The following is a 15,641-nucleotide window of genomic DNA, read 5'->3' as shown; positions in this document are numbered from 1 at the left end:
CCCGACACACTTCTTCACTCTTCTCTGTAAGGTTAACTGGTCGTAGCAGAAATATTTAATAACTGTTTTCGTCCACCAAATCATGGCCAGTTAGTGAGAGACTGTGTGAGCTGACAGTTATTCATCCATCACTGTAATTCCTGATAAGTCGATTATTTTAAATCCTTAAATCGTAATACTTGACAGCGTGGCGACGATGGCCTCTCAGGCGGGTCTGGTGCAGATGGTCAATTAATTCCTCGCAATCATCGTCCAGGACCCGCTCGAGTGTACACATCCACAGTACACACTTGACTCGGATAATCTCGCCGTTTCCAAAGCTTTAGAGATTCGTCAGGGACTGTGTTGATAAATTGAAGTGACTTATTCTCCGAGTGAAACGGTCCACTTCACCAATCTATACGAGCACTTTAGGGAACTTTTTTTCTAGCACAGGAATATATACTGTAGACATGATACATTTCATTGTCCTTCATCTCTTCATGAGTTTGTTTCACTGTCGCCTGTTGTCATTGCTACAACAACTAGCTTAAATTCTTCTTCTGTGATTACTGTTTCAGGTGTATTTATTCTGACTAACTCGACCATGGTGAGAGTTGATAAGAGAACATGTGTCTGATGGATTACACTAAGTTACTTACTGATTTAAAGTCATTCAGTATTTATCTTTCAATTCATTTGTATATAGTATTGTTATCTGTTTGGGTAGGCGGTGTAGAGCCAGAGTACTGTGTTTTACGAGAGACTATCCAAAAATTAAACCTGGACAAACCTAACCTAACCTAACTTAACTTAACTTAACCTAACCTTATCTTTTTTCTAAACTTTAATCCCTCACTCCCTTCTCCCACACCTCTTCCCCCCACCACCACTCAGTGTGCCTTCCCCACTCAGTGTATCTCTCCCCACCACCACTCAGTGTACCTCTTCCCGCTACCACTTATTGTACACTCGTAACAAAAAATATCGGTGCATACTGTAGTGTGAACAATTTGAGACCAGTGACGATAGGTATTGGGAAAGGCGAGTTGTTCCAGCCGTATGTTGGCAGCCCGGGTCAAGTGAAACTAACCGTTATAAATAAGGTCGGGAAGTGATAAGTAGACAGTATAGAATATGAGGAGTTCCCTGTTAACAAAATTATTTGTGATACTTGTGAATATTGCCACATTAATTTATGCTACCAAATAAACCACTCAACCTGGTCGTCCTGAGGGGTAGTGCAGCGTGGACGGCCGCTCAGAGACCTGTCGTCCCCACCACCACTCAGTGTACCTTCACAACTCAGTGTACCACCCTCTCAACCACTCAGTGTACCTCTTCCCACCACCACCACTCAGTGTGCCCCCCTCTCTACCACCACTCAGTGTACTTCTCCCCACCACCACTCAGTGAACCTCCCCAAATCAGTGTACCTCCCCCACCACCACTCAGTGTACCTCCGTCTCTATCACTCAGTGTACCTCTCTCACTATCACTGAGCGCACCTCCCTCTCTACCACTCAGTGTACCTCCCTCACCACCACTCACTGTACCTCCCTCTCTACCACTCAGTGTGTACCTCTTCCCACCACCACTAGTGTGCCCCCTCTACCCCAGTGCTCTCCACCAGTGTCCTCTCTACCACTCAGTTACCTCCCTCACCACCACTCACTGCCTCCTCTCTACCACTCAGTGTACCTCCACCACTCAGTGTACCTCACATTAATCTTCTCTTATTTTAATGACAAAAGTTTGGTTAAAGTTCTCGACGTCATCTGTCACCTCATTAAACACACGTCCCTCCCCTTACTTTGTTGCCTCCTAAACATTCTGCTGATAATGTCGCTGATAAACATTCTCACTCATTTTACACCCTATACACTCACTTTCCTCCCTATGCACGCATTTCTCCCTTAGTCACGCATTTTCCTTCCTATCCACGCATTTTCCTCTTCATATAAGTGCAGAGAGAGAGAGAGAGTATCTTTCCTTCACTACGCTTAAAGCTTAAGAGACAGAAAAAGCTGTGTGTTGCCGTTTACGTGTGCATCTCCCCTTTACTGAATATAGAGCTTAAAAAAGAACTCCATTTTTTTCCCGTCGTACAGGTGAGACTCTGTACCCCCTCCCCACCCACCTCTCCTCCCCATCTCTTCTTCTTCCCTCTCTTCCCTCTCTTCCTCCCTCTCTCCCCATCTTGTCCTTCCTATCTCCCCCTCTTTTCCACCTTTTCCCCTTCCCCACCCTCCTCCCACATCACCCTTCCCACATCTCCTTCCCCACATCTCCCTTCCCACTCCCATTCCCCTTCCTCCTCCACCTCCTCCCTCCCTCCCCACTCCCCTTCCCTCTCCCTCCTCCACCTCTCCTTACCCACCCTCCCCTTACCCACTCCCCCCTCTCTCTTCCACTCCTCCATCTCGGGTTGCTGGCGTAAGCTCTGTGATGGAGTGGCCCGCACAACCTGATGGAAATTCCTCATCAGTTTGCAATTATGGTGAGCCGCGTCAGCCGGTCCCCACCCTGTCCACTACTCACTGTCAGTCTATGGTTAGGTTAGATTAGGTTAGTTAGGTTAGGTTAAGTTTGGTTAGGTTAGGTTAGTATACTCTTTTGTGATTGATTTTCTGAAGCCAAATGTAAAGTATAATTTAAAAATTCCCCATCCTCACACTAGTCACCAGCTGAGGCAGTTTCAGTGTCAGTACGCTTTCACGTGGACAGCTAGCCGTATATGGTGGACGCAAGAGCTGAGAGAAGACCAGTACCGAGAGCTACAGACGGACATCCAGCACAGTGACGATCTGCACGAACAAAAGTGGGCCGCCTTGGTGTGGGAGGCAGCCAACAATTACGCGATTCTGCTGCCTTCTGGAAGGGATCAAGCGACTGATGGGTTCCACCTCTAGCACGGTCCCTTACCTGCTCGACAAAACAACGTAAAAGTATTCGAGGGAAGAAAACCAAGAACAATCGGCGTACGAAAGATCTTTACCATTAGTCAACGGGAGAACAGGGGGCTTCGACAGGAGTTTGAGGGGAGGGATTTATTTTAGGTCAGTTGCAGGACCATCAGCTCCTGCTCCAGCCGCTCCACAGTTACTTCACTAGACTGGTGGGCGAAAGCTACCTGAGCCCAGACCCATAGTTTCCTGCAATCAATGTCAGCCGTCATAAAAAGAGGGTTTAAAACAAATCACCTGGTCAAAGTCACATCAACAAAGATCCTGGCTCAACTCCCCGACAACTTGATAGAGGCTTGCTCATATATGCAACGCCTGCCTCGCCTCTGGATACTTCCTAAGATGTTCAAATCGCCGTTATTCGCCTCATATCCAAAAGCAGGAAGCCTCCAAACAAAGTCGAAAACTTTCGACCAATATCATACTAGGGTACCTGCAAAATCCTTCGAAAAAATAGTCAACAAGCGATTGCGGATGTATCTGGGACGAAGACGTGCATAATCCCCGCCAGTTCGGCCCCAGTACCGAGGCACATCCACCGCATAGCCCAGGTCTACGAGCAGATCGCCAATGCCATGACTGGCCGCCTGCAGTGCAATATAATACTGAGGATGTCAGCAAGGCGTTTGACAAAGTTTGGCACGCGGGGCTGCAGTATAAGATCATACAACTGGGGCTACCCGAAAATCTGACGCGCCTGCTGTGCAACTTCATTATGGACCGCAGAGCCAAAATCAAGATGCAAGAACATTTTGGAGAAGAATTCTCACTATCGAGCGGCGTGCCTCAGGGCTCTTGTCTCTCACCAACCCTTTACACACTCTACACGGCTGACCTGCCACCCCCCAATCGTCGGCAGCGAGTACGTCATGTATGCCGACGATGTAACACAGATCGTCACCTACCCAGGAAGGTCCACAGCAAGGATGGCGCGACTCACTGCTCGGGCAATAGAGGAGATCTCGGAGTATGAACATAAATGGAAAATAAAAACAAACAAAACGAAATTTGAGGTCATACCCATAGCCAAATTCAAGCCGGCCCCATTGATGATCGACGACGAAGAGATTGAGTACTCTAAACAAGGCAGGTTGCTCGGCCTCATCATTTCTCGGACGGGCATCATTCCCCACGTGAAGGACAGACTAAATAAAGTCAAAGTCGCCGCAGCCAAATTAAAACGTTTTAAATTGATGCCTGAGAAGATACAAGTTCACCTGTACAAGGCGCTGGTGAGGCCTGTGTTGGAGTACCCATCTATACCACTCGTCACACTCGGGAAGACTAGACTACAACAACTACAGAGCTTCCAAAACAAATGTTTGAGGTCAGCCAGTGGCCAAGCGCCACCCTACCAGGAGACAGTGGAAACCATCCACCTAAGAAATAAAACAGAGGCCCTCAACTTCAGGTTCCATCGCCTAGGGAAGAAGGTTTGGGACAAGCTCCTGGACGACCCTCACAGCCCAGACCACCTACGCGGGGAAGACATCAACGGAGGGAGACCCCACGCCTGGTGGCCCCGGAGTCTGCCCGCACTACAACAACCCAACCCGCGACCCATCTATGTCCGCCACAGTGATCCACCTTAGATTAAAACTTAGATGATATAAATTCACATTTAACAAGTCACAATCAAGTGAGTCCATAACGTAATACAGTATAAGATGTTAATAAACTTGTAATTGTAAAATCAATCTAGTCATTGTCTACTAAAATAACCATTGTGCAACCTCATCCTAAATCCTAGGTTAGCTTAGTTAGCCAACAAACTCTGTAATATGTAAAACAAGGGGCGTCGTCCCCCTCTATTTAACTCATTAAACTTCTTTTCCAACCTTTCCCCCCACGACTATATGTTGTGACTTCTCTATCCCTCATGTCTGGCTGTGCCTTGAGCCCCAGCATGCCTTCCATCCTTTCCCCACCTTAACCTAAAAAAAAAAAAATAAAAAAAAAATCTACTCACCTCCACGCCCCTCCTACATCCTTCACCCCTCCCTACCCTTCACCTTCATCCCTATACACCTCCAGCCCTTCCTACACCTTCACCCCCCTCCCTACATCTTCACCCCTCCCCTACCCCTACCCCCCATCCCTACCTCAGCCCCCTCCCTACACCCCTCCTACATCCTTCACCCCTCTCCCCTACACCCCTCACCCCCATCCTATACACCTCCACGCCCCTTCCTACACCCCTTCACCTCCCCTCTCATCCTTCACCCCTCCCTCACATCCTTCACCCCTCTCCCTACACCCCTCACCCCATCCCCTATACACCTCCACCCCCCTCCCTACACCCTTCACCCCCATCCCTATACACCTCCCACACCCCTTTCCCCTACACCTTTCACCCCCCCTCCCCTACACCCCTCACCCCCATCCCTATACACCTCCACCCCACTCCCCTACACACCCCTTCACCCTCTCCCCTACACCCCTCCCCACCCCATCCCCTATACACCTCCCACACCCCTCCCCTACACCTTCCCCCCCCTCCCCTACACCCTTCCCACCCCCTCCCCACACCCCTCCCACCCCCCTCCCCTTCCTTACTCCAACACCCCTCACCCCCATCCTTATACACCTCCCACACCCCTCCCTACACCCCTCACCCCTCTCCCCACACCCCCCATCCCTATACACCCCTCCCCACCCCTTCCCACCCCCTTCCCTACACCCCTCCCCCTCCCACACCCCACCCCTCCCCCCCCCATCCCTTCACCCCCACACCCCCTCCCTACCCCTCCACCTTCCCTACCCCCCACACCCCCCTCCCTACACCCCTCAACCCCTTCCTACACCCCTCCCACCCCTCTCCCTACACCCCTTGCCCCATCTCTATACACCCCACACCCCTCCACACCCCTTCCTACACCCCCCACACCCCCTCCCCTACACCCCCCCCTCCACCCCTCCCACCCCCTTCCTACACCCCTCACCCTCTCCCTACACCCCTTGCCCCCATCCCTATTCACCCCTACACCCCCTTCCCCACCTGCACCCAAAGGAAATTAAAAGGGGCCGACACTCCTCAAAGCTCTGGTTGGTTATCATTAGAAGACAATAAACATCGCTCCAGGAAAATTGGAAATATTTTCCCAGAAGTCTGGGTAGATATTTTCCCCCACCGAATTCTTTTTGTTATATAAATTGTTCCACAGTGTTTTTATCTCTTCATATTTCTATACATGTCCACACAACCCATTACAATGACTCCCTGGAGCTCCTCGGGTGAGGGGCGAGATCCCGGTATGCTGGAAGCATCCCTCTCTGGATCACCTTACTGAGGCTCTCTAACAAGTAGCTCGGCGGTGTGGTGCCTCCAAGGGTTTCAATAAGTTTTGAGCCCAGTTCATTCAAGGACTTGAGAGCCTTGGTGCCCGAGGCTCCTAGAGTCTCGGATCCTCTTGGGTCAACGAGATACTGAGGGCGAAGGTTCTTGTCCTCTGGTCATCCCTAAAGCTTGTTGCTCCCTCCCCACCACGGTCATATGGGCTCTGTCCTTCAAGATAAAACAAAGAGTAAACCAGGAAAAACGATAGTAACAAGAACAAGGTAAACAAGGTGATAAACTGTTAATCACTATAAACAATGTAAGCAAGATAGACAATGTAAACAAGGTTATAAAGATAAACATCATAGACAAGGAAAACAATACACTAAATATACACAACGCAAGCAAAGCTGACCAACAGTGTTATAAGATTTATTCTCGGAGTAAAAGAGAGGGAAAGGGAAGGAGGGAGAGAGAGAGAGAGGGAGCGAATGAGGGGTGAGGGACGGAGAGAGGGGAGCGGAATGAGGGGACAGAGAGAGAGAGGGGTGAGGACAGAGAGAGAGAGAGAGAGAGAGAGGGGGGGTGAGGACAGAGAAGAGAGAGGGGTGAGGGACAGAGAGAAGAGAGAGAGAGGGGGTGAGGGACGGAAGAAGAGAGAGAGAGGGAGTGAGGACAGAGAGAAGAAGAAGAGCAAGGGGTGAGGACGGAGAAAAGGAAGCAGGGGTGAGGGACGGAGAGAAAACGAGGGGTGAGGGACGGAGAGAGAGCAAGGGGTGAGGGACGGAGAGAGGTAAGAGTGGTATCCGTGTCCAGCTGTAATCCTATTGGTGGGTCTAAATCTCTCTCCCCAGAACCCGACAATAGCCTTTGATATCACGGTACCTGGCGGCCACTGTTGAGTCTTATCACAGTACCTGGCGGCCACTGTTGAATCTTATCACAGTACCTGGCGGCCACTGTTGAGTCTTATCACGGTACCTGGCGGCCACTGTTGACATATCTGATTACCTGGCGGCCACTGTTGAGGAATCTTATCCTGATGCCTGGTGGCCACTGTTGAGTCTTATCACGGTACCTGGCGGCTTCCACTGTTGAATCTTATCACGGTGCCTGGCGGCCACTGTTGAGTCTTATCACGGTACCTGGTGGCCACTGATGAGTCTTATCCACGGTACCTGGCGGCCACTGTTGATCTTATCACGGTACCTGGCGGCCACTGTTGAGTCTTATCACGGTACCCTGGCGGCCACTGTTGAGCCTTATCACGGTACCTGGCGGCCTGTTGAGATCATTATCACGGTGTGGTGATCTTATCACGGTACCTGGCGGCCACTGTTGAGTCTTATCACGGTACCTGGCGGCCACTGTTGGAGTCTTATCACAAGTGGCCACAACAGTATTTATCATATCAACTATGGTTTTGTGTATATTAATAACAAACACCAGGTCCCCAGAGTCCTGAGGCTCCCTCACCCTGACAGCGCCTGTGGGGTGATAACCAAACACCAGGTCCCCCAGAGTCTGGGGCTCCCTCACCCTGACGGCGTCTGTGGGGTGATAACAAACCTAAGGTCCCCAGAGTCTGGGGGCTCCCTCACACTGACAGCCTCTGTGGGGTGATAACAAACACCAGGTCCCCAGGTCCTGCAGGGGCTCCCTCCTGACGGCGTCTGTGTGGTAATGTAAACACCAGGTCCCCCAGAGTCAGGGGCTCCCTCCACACGGCAGCGTCTGTGCAGGGGTGATAACTCTTCCAGGTCCCCAGAGTCTGGGGGCTCCCTCACCTGTTGGCGTCTGTGGGGTGATAACAAACACCAGGTCTCCAAGTCTGGGGCTCCCTCACCCTGACGGCGTCTGTGGGGTTGTCAGACCAACGAGTTCAACCCCAGGATGACTGGATCTCTTAAAGGGGGATGAGAGACAGCATCTTCTGTCCTCCTCCTCCTCCTCCTCCTCCTCCTCCTCTAATAACTCTGGCGCATTTGCATAATTAATTTAATCTCTGTATCAGGGAGTTGTTATCCGCGGCTCTGGGTTAAGTGTCCAGTGTTGGGTTACCGTAAAGTGTTGTAGTAACGCGGGGAAGAGTGTGTTCTATGGCCCTTGATCGTAGTGTTGTCTGTTAGACCAGCCCAGCGTCTTACCTGACTTTACCTGTGTGTGTGTAATAATAATAATAATAATAATAACAATAACAATAAACGGTTTATTAAAAAAGTTTGCAGACCGAAGGCTGAAAATATGTTCGACGTAAATGACTTATTACATACATTGGTGGTTTAACAAAAGCCTTCATTAGAAGGTGAAGGAACATACAGTGAACATACAGATTAATGTTTACACACGTACATCATAGCGGCTGAGGTGTTGAACAACAGAGCATGGTGTAATGTAACTCCCTCACAGATGTTGGCGTTATGAGGGCATCACGTGGGTACTAGTTCCTCACCAGATGGTGTATGAGGGGCCTGATGATGTAGTAATTCCCTCACAGATGGTGTTATGAGGGGCATCACGTGATGTAGTAATTCCCTCGCAGGTGTTATGAGGAACTTCACATGATGCTGTAGCAACTCATTCACTATGCGGTGTTGTGCATAATGGGGACACCACGTGGTCTGTTGCCACAGGACTTCACTCACTCAAGTGGTCTGAGGTGTGGTCCCAGGCGAATTATCACTGGGTACCTGGGACCTCACTGTATGAAGGTTAGCTTGGCTCAGACTCAACTGCCGAGTTGTTTTTCACTGACTTAAGCACTGTTCACCACTATTCAACACTGGTTCCATTCCTTTCCCAAGTGAAATAGTAACTTCTGGCGAGAACTTGTTGATATTCCGGTGGGGAGGAGGGTTCAGGGGAGGGAGTTGGTATGGACCAACATAACAGTTGACTTGGCTGCTGCTGAGCAGCGCCAGGTGCGTCTGACCCGTCTTGACCCGTCGGTGGTCAAGGATGAAGTGTGTGTGTGTGTGTGTGTGTGTGTGTGTGTGTGTGTTCATGCTTAACCTAACCTAACCAAACATATACCCTCAAGTACCATTAGGGTGGTTAATCATCAGGTGAAATAAGCTTGGGGACTAATCATCAGGGGAGTATAATAAACTATCAATATCTCAAGTGTGTTAGTGTTCTTACTAGTGTATTTTGGTTACATAGATGTACTGGTGAAAGACTAATGTTATGATGGTGATATGAGTGTGATAGTGACTTTACCAGGCTGGGATGGTGACGTGTGGTGGTGGTTTCTATGATTCACCCCCCACCCTCCTTACCCCCAGCACCCACCAGACGCGACTCTCACCCATATTACCCGTATTTTTCATTCTATTCCCGTCTCTTTGTGCGTCTCATTCATTCATCATTACTCTTTAAATTCTGTATTCATTTTCTTCCGTTCATTACCTCCATATTTCCTAAAGAATAACATTTACCTCAATGATATATGTCTCTGACGCGTTTGTTTACAGTTGGATAATTAATATTTGTTTTGTACGATAATCTTTGAAAAATGACGTTTGGATTTTTTTTTCGTGTATTTTCTTCGTCAGTATAATGTCTGTAGGTTATCACAACAGTACTTCCTCAGTGTAAACATCAAATTAAACCTCCATAAGTTACAAAGGACGTAACAGTGATGAAGATTAAGCCGTGAGTGAGTGAGTGTCTGTCAGTACAAGACGGGTGACCAGCTGTTGTCGTCACTGCTGTGTATAATTGAATCGTCTGGATTGTGGCCTTACTACAACATATAGCAAGTGTAATAAGGCAATGCTGTACTGTACTGCATTTATAATTAGGTTGTCGTGTGTGTGTGTGCGTGTGTGTGTGCGTGCGTGTGTGTGTGTGTGTTAGGTATGTGTGTGTGTGTGTGTGTGTGTTTACACACACAATATACAGAGCAATTGGAGCCCACGAGCCCCGGCCTCTGATGCTCGACTCAGTACCGAGGCGGCGGCAGTAAACCTCAGTTGGATGGTACACATAAAAATTTTGCTGAGGAACACAGAACCAACACGACCACGGCAGACCTACACGACCACGGCACACCTATACGACCACGGCACACCTATATGACCACGGTAGACCTACACGACCACGGCAGACCTACACGACCACGGCACACCTACACGACCACGGCACACCTACCATGAGCCACGGTAGACCTACACGACCACGGCAGACCTACACGACCACGGCACACCTACACACGACCACGGCAGACCTATACGACCACGGCAGACCTACACGACCACGGCAGACCTACACGACCACGGCAGACCTGCGACCACGGCACACCTATACGACCACGGCACCTGCGACCGGCACACCTGCGACCACGGCACACCTGCGACCACGGCACTATCTACACCACGGCAGGCCTACACGACCACGGCAGACCTACACGACCACGGCAGACCTACACGACCACGGCAGACCAGAGGAGGCAATCTAGTACACAAGTTATCCATGACGTTACTGTATGTGTTCTTATACCTGCAACTGATTGTGTTAATCTGGCATCAAATTTGTGACTGTCGCGAGGTGAATTAGATCATGTCGTGGGGATGGTTGGACAGGTGGAGTGTGGCGGGCAGACTTGTTGATTATATTAACTGGATGAGGTAGCTAGTGTGTATGTGGGGCTGTGCTTAACCTCTTGAGTACGATGTCTTAAACCCCTGAGTACGATGTCTTAAACCCCTGAGTACGATGTCTTAAACCCCTGAGTACGATGTCTTATACCTTTGAGTACGGTAACTTAACCCATCGAATATTATGGCTTAACCTCTTGTGTTAACTTAACCTAACCTAACCTGAGTGTAGTAGCAACATTTTGTATACATTTATTCATCAATGTATATCTAAAGACTCTAACCTAACCTAACCTAACCTAACCTAACCTAACCTAACCTAACCTATTAGTTATGTTAAATAGGATGGCGGGTGGGGTTAATCTTGACGTTATCCATGATATCTGTAGTTACTGAGCCGGACCTGCTGTGTGGTTTATCTTTCCAAGGAGGTGGTGTTGGGGAGGCCTGCTAGCTCCTGGCTCGTGACGTCCGCTATACACAAACTTCCTCGAGATTGTCTTTTGTTAATTAGTTGAGGCACTTAAATGTCTTATATTAATTAGCCGAGGAACTTACACGAGACGTAAATATATTAAGATATAGATTCTGGGGACTCATAAGTAAACTTAGTTGATAATATCGTAATTGTGGGTAAAGTCGACGGTGAGGGCGACCACTGATAAATTTTCCTCCACGTAATTTTTCACAGTTAATCTGACGGAGGAAGTTGTGTAAAGATCTAAACTTAACGAACGACAACTGTGAATAAACAAGATAAGTTCTCGTTAACACAAGTTGGGAAGATGATGATGAGGTGCCAAGTTACGCACATGTTACTTGGGGAGGGTTAAGTGATAGTTACAATATTGAGGTAGAGTTGCGTGTCTTAGAAGGTCACCCCCAAAACACTAGAAATTCTCTCTGCTACACAGTAAACTTGAGGGAGTGAAAGTGGGTCCTATAAGCCTACAGTGTGACTACAGTGAATCCTAAGGAGGCAAAGTGACCGGCAGTACATTTGCCCATCTTCATTTCCCCTTCACACCTGGTTGACCTTAGGTGACCTCGATTTAGTTGAAAGTAATGTAGAATGTTGGTCCCTTTGTCCCTAACCAGCTACTGTTAACCCTGGAGCTCCTCATCCCTGGAGCTACTCGACCCTGGAGCTACTCGCCCCTGGAGCTCCTCACCCCTGGAGCTCCTCGCCCCTGGAGCTACTCACCCCTGGAGCTACTCGACCCTGGAGCTACTCACCCCTGGAGCTACTCACCCCTGGAGTTCCTCGACGCTGGAGCTACTCACCCCTGGAGTTCCTCGACGCTGGAGTTCCTCGACCCTGGAGTTCCTCGACCCTGGAGTTCCTCGACCCTGGAGCTCCTCGCCCCTGGAGCTCCTCACCCCTGGAGCTCCTCACCCCTGGAGCTCCTCACCCATGGAGCTCCTCACCCATGGGTTCTCGACTGGGACATGAGCCACCGGGTTCCTCGGCCTGCTGGGTTCACCAGCCCGCAGGCTCCTCATGCAAACCCTGCACCGGGGCTCCTCACCCCTGGAGCTCCTCACCCATGGAGCTCCTCACCCATGGAGCTCCTCGCCCCTGGAGCTCCTCACCCCTGGAGCTCCTCACCCCTGGAGCTCCTCACCCCTGGAGCTCCTCGCCCCTGGAGCTCCTCGCCCCTGGAGCTCCTCACCCCTGGAGCTCCTCACCCCTGGAGCTCCTCACCCCTGGAGCTCCTCGCCCCTGGAGCTCCTCACCCCTGGAGCTCCTCACCCCTGGAGCTCCTCACCCCTGGAGCTCCTCACCCCTGGAGCTCCTCACCCCTGGAGCTCCTCGACCCTGGAGCTCCTCACCCCTGGAGCTCCTCACCCCTGGAGCTCCTCACCCATGGAGCTCCTCGCCCCTGGAGCTCCTCACCCCTGGAGCTCCTCACCCCTGGAGCTCCTCACCCCTGGAGCTCCTCACCCCTGGAGCTCCTCGACCCTGGAGCTCCTCACCCCTGGAGCTCCTCACCGCTGATAGTGAAGCAACTGTTCCTAGTGTAACCATGAATGTTGTGTCCGCCTCCAGTAAGGCCACATTAATAAGACCCTGGGACAGACACAGGTAACTTTTACCTGACAAAGTTGAAGTAAAAGAGTGTTATATCGCTCACTGGCGGAGACTTATACAAGTATTGGAAGCTCGCCAGTCTCCCAACTGTCGGAAAAAAAAGGTGATTAATAACTATGAAGTAATTATGAACCAATTAGTGTCTCTCGTTATTGGTAAACTTATGGAGGAAGCCTTGAGAGACGAACTTGTGAAGACTCTCAGGAGATTGTGATCCTGCTGAAGACTCTTAGGTTAGGTTAGGTTAGGTTAGGTTACGATACGTTACGTTAAATTTGGTTAGGTGAGGTTACAATATGTTAGAGTTGGGGTAGGTTTGATGAGGCTAGAATTCGGGTGGTTGATCGTAAGGTGAAATAAGCTGGGGCCTAATTTTCAAATGATCAGAAAAAGTTAACTAGACTTTACTAAGGGAATGACATAGAGATCACTTTTAGCACCTAGACTGTTCCTCTCTTATTAATGATATATTACGTGAGCTCATATACGGCGAGAAAGTAACAGGTCACGTCAGGCTGGTGGGAACCTTGACGCCTTAACCCCGTATTGTTCCACCACCACAACAGGTTATTCCCACCACGGCTGAATACTGCACCCTGTTGGTCCTAATCACGAGCCGCCATTTGCACCGTCCAGCCTCTTTGAACAAATGTGATTATATTACTGTATTATAATTCCAAGTACTATTACTACTACTGCTACTGCTGCTGCTACTGATGATGATGATGATGATGATGATGAATTGAATTGAAACAGTTTATTTGGTCAGAAAAACACAGATACAGGGTGGATAATAATAATATTAACATGACTGAGCCAGTTGAGAACCTGAGCTCTCTTTTTGGCACCTGATATATACTATACATTTATCTCAAGGAAGTAATATGTAACATTTAGTATCATCTGAAATAGTACAATAGCATGGTGGTAATAAGAACATCTCATAATGTTACCACGTTTATCACTTCAATATTTATTTAGCTTATTTATTTATTTATTTTAAGAGGAAGGTAGACAGTGTTGACCCAGGAAGGTGCTGTGCTGGTCTCAACATGTTGGCGACGTATATACAGTACTCAGTAAAGGTTGTGAGGTCATTTATCACAGTGATGGAGGAGCTAACATCAGTTTATTAAGCCGCCTCGTGTTGATACTGATACCACGACCCAACACTTTCATCCGGGAGCTTTTTCGTGTCCCGGTGATGTAGTGTTGGTGCTGAACCTGGCGTGTGTCGTGGTGCTGAACCTGGCGTCTGATGGTGCTGGTGGCGTAGTGTCTGATGGTGCTGAACCTGGCGTGTGTCTGGTGGTGCTGAACCTGGCGTGTGTCTGGTGGTGCTGAACTTACCGCGTGTCTGGTAGTGGCATGAACTGACGTGTCCTGCAATTGATTTTCGGGCCTGGCGTGTGTCTGATGGTGCTGAACCTGGCATTGTGTCTGATGGTGCTGAACTTCCTGCGCGTGTGTCTGATGGTGCTGAACCTGACGTGTGTGTAGAGCAATTGCTGAACCTGGCGTGTGTCTGATGGTGCTGAACCTGGCGTGTGTCTGATGGTGCGAGCCTGGGTGTGTGTCTGGCGGTGCCGGGGCCTGGCGTGTGTCTGGTGGTGCCGAACTGGCGTGTGTCTGGTGCTGGAACCTGACGTGTGTCTGATAGTGCTGAACCTGGCGCGTGTGTCTGGTGGTGCTGGACGTGTCTGATGGTGCGGGTGGTGTGTGTCTGGTGGTGCTGAACCTGGCGTGTGTCTGATGGTGCTGAACCTGGCGCGTGTGTCTGGTGGTGCTGAACCTGGCGTGTGTCTGGTGGTGCTGAACCTGGCGTGTGTGTGAACTGGCGTATCCGGTGCGAACCTGGCGCGTGTCTGGTGGTGCTGAACTGGCGTGTGTCTGGTGGTGCTGAACCTGGTGTGTGTCTGGCGGTGCTGAACCTGGCGTGTGTCTGGCAGTGCTGAACCTGGCGTGTGTCTGGTGGTGCTGAACCTGGCGTGTGTCTGGTGGTGCTGAACCTGGTGTGTCTGGTGGTGCTGAACCTGGCGTGTGTCTGATGGTGCTGAACCTGGCGTGTGTCTGATGGTGCTGAACCTGGCGTGTGTCTGATGGTGCTGGTGCTGGCGTGTGTCTGGTGCTGGAACTGGCGTGTGTCTGATGGTGCTGAACCTGGCGTGTGTGTCTGGTGGTGCTGAACCTGCGTGTGTCTGATGGTGCGGTGGCGTGTGTGTCTGGTGGTGCTGCTGGGGCGTGTCTGGTGGTGCTGAACGGCATGTGGTGGTGCGGTGTGTGATGCTGGTGGTGCTGAACCTGGTGTGTGTGCGGTGGTGCTGAACCTGGCGTGTCGTTGGTGCGCTGAACCTGGCGTGTGTCTGGTGGTGCTAGACGGCGCGTATGTCTGGTGGTGCTGAACCTGGCGTGCTGTCTGATGGTGCTGGGCACGGCGTGCGTACCAGCGGTGCTGGGCCTGGCGTGGTAGTGCTGAACCTGGTGTGTGTCTGGTGGTGCTGAACCTGGCGTGTGTCTGATGGTGCTGAACCTGGCGTGTGTCTGGTGTGGTGCTGAACCTGGCGTGTGTCTGATGGTGCTGAACTGGCGTGTGTCTGGTGGTGCTGAACCTGGCGTGTGTCGGCGGTGCTGGAACTGGCGTGTGTGTCTGGCGGTGCTGAACCTGGCGTGTGTCTGGTGGTGCTGAACCTGGCGTGTGTCTGATGGTGCTGGGCTGGCGTGTGTCTGGT

General features: G+C 50.4%; 1 protein-coding gene across 1 annotated transcript; it reads left to right on the top strand.

The window, feature by feature from the left end:
• The first annotated feature begins 9,862 nt into the window (after positions 1–9,862).
• On the top strand, positions 9,863–12,845 carry LOC121871271 (chromosome alignment-maintaining phosphoprotein 1-like). Its single transcript, XM_042373493.1, has 3 exons — positions 9,863–9,876; positions 10,312–10,672; positions 11,919–12,845. The coding sequence occupies exons 1-3, from the start codon at positions 9,863–9,865 to the stop codon at positions 12,843–12,845; spliced, it is 1,302 nt and encodes a 433-aa protein (XP_042229427.1).
• The last annotated feature ends 2,796 nt before the right edge of the window (positions 12,846–15,641 follow it).

The sequence above is a fragment of the Homarus americanus genome, unplaced genomic scaffold (genome assembly GCF_018991925.1).
Source record: "Homarus americanus isolate GMGI-L3 unplaced genomic scaffold, GMGI_Hamer_2.0 scaffold46973, whole genome shotgun sequence".
Lineage (NCBI taxonomy): Eukaryota > Metazoa > Arthropoda > Malacostraca > Decapoda > Nephropidae > Homarus > Homarus americanus.
Note: the sequence above shows the minus strand (reverse complement) of the source record. Positions and strands in the feature narration are given on the sequence as shown.

Bases quoted from the DNA above. Each gene is read 5' to 3' on its own strand.
- LOC121871271 (XM_042373493.1), top strand. The intron at 10,673-11,918 runs GCAATCTAGTAC...GTCCCTAACCAG, and splicing joins ACCACGGCAGACCAGAGGAG to CTACTGTTAACCCTGGAGCT.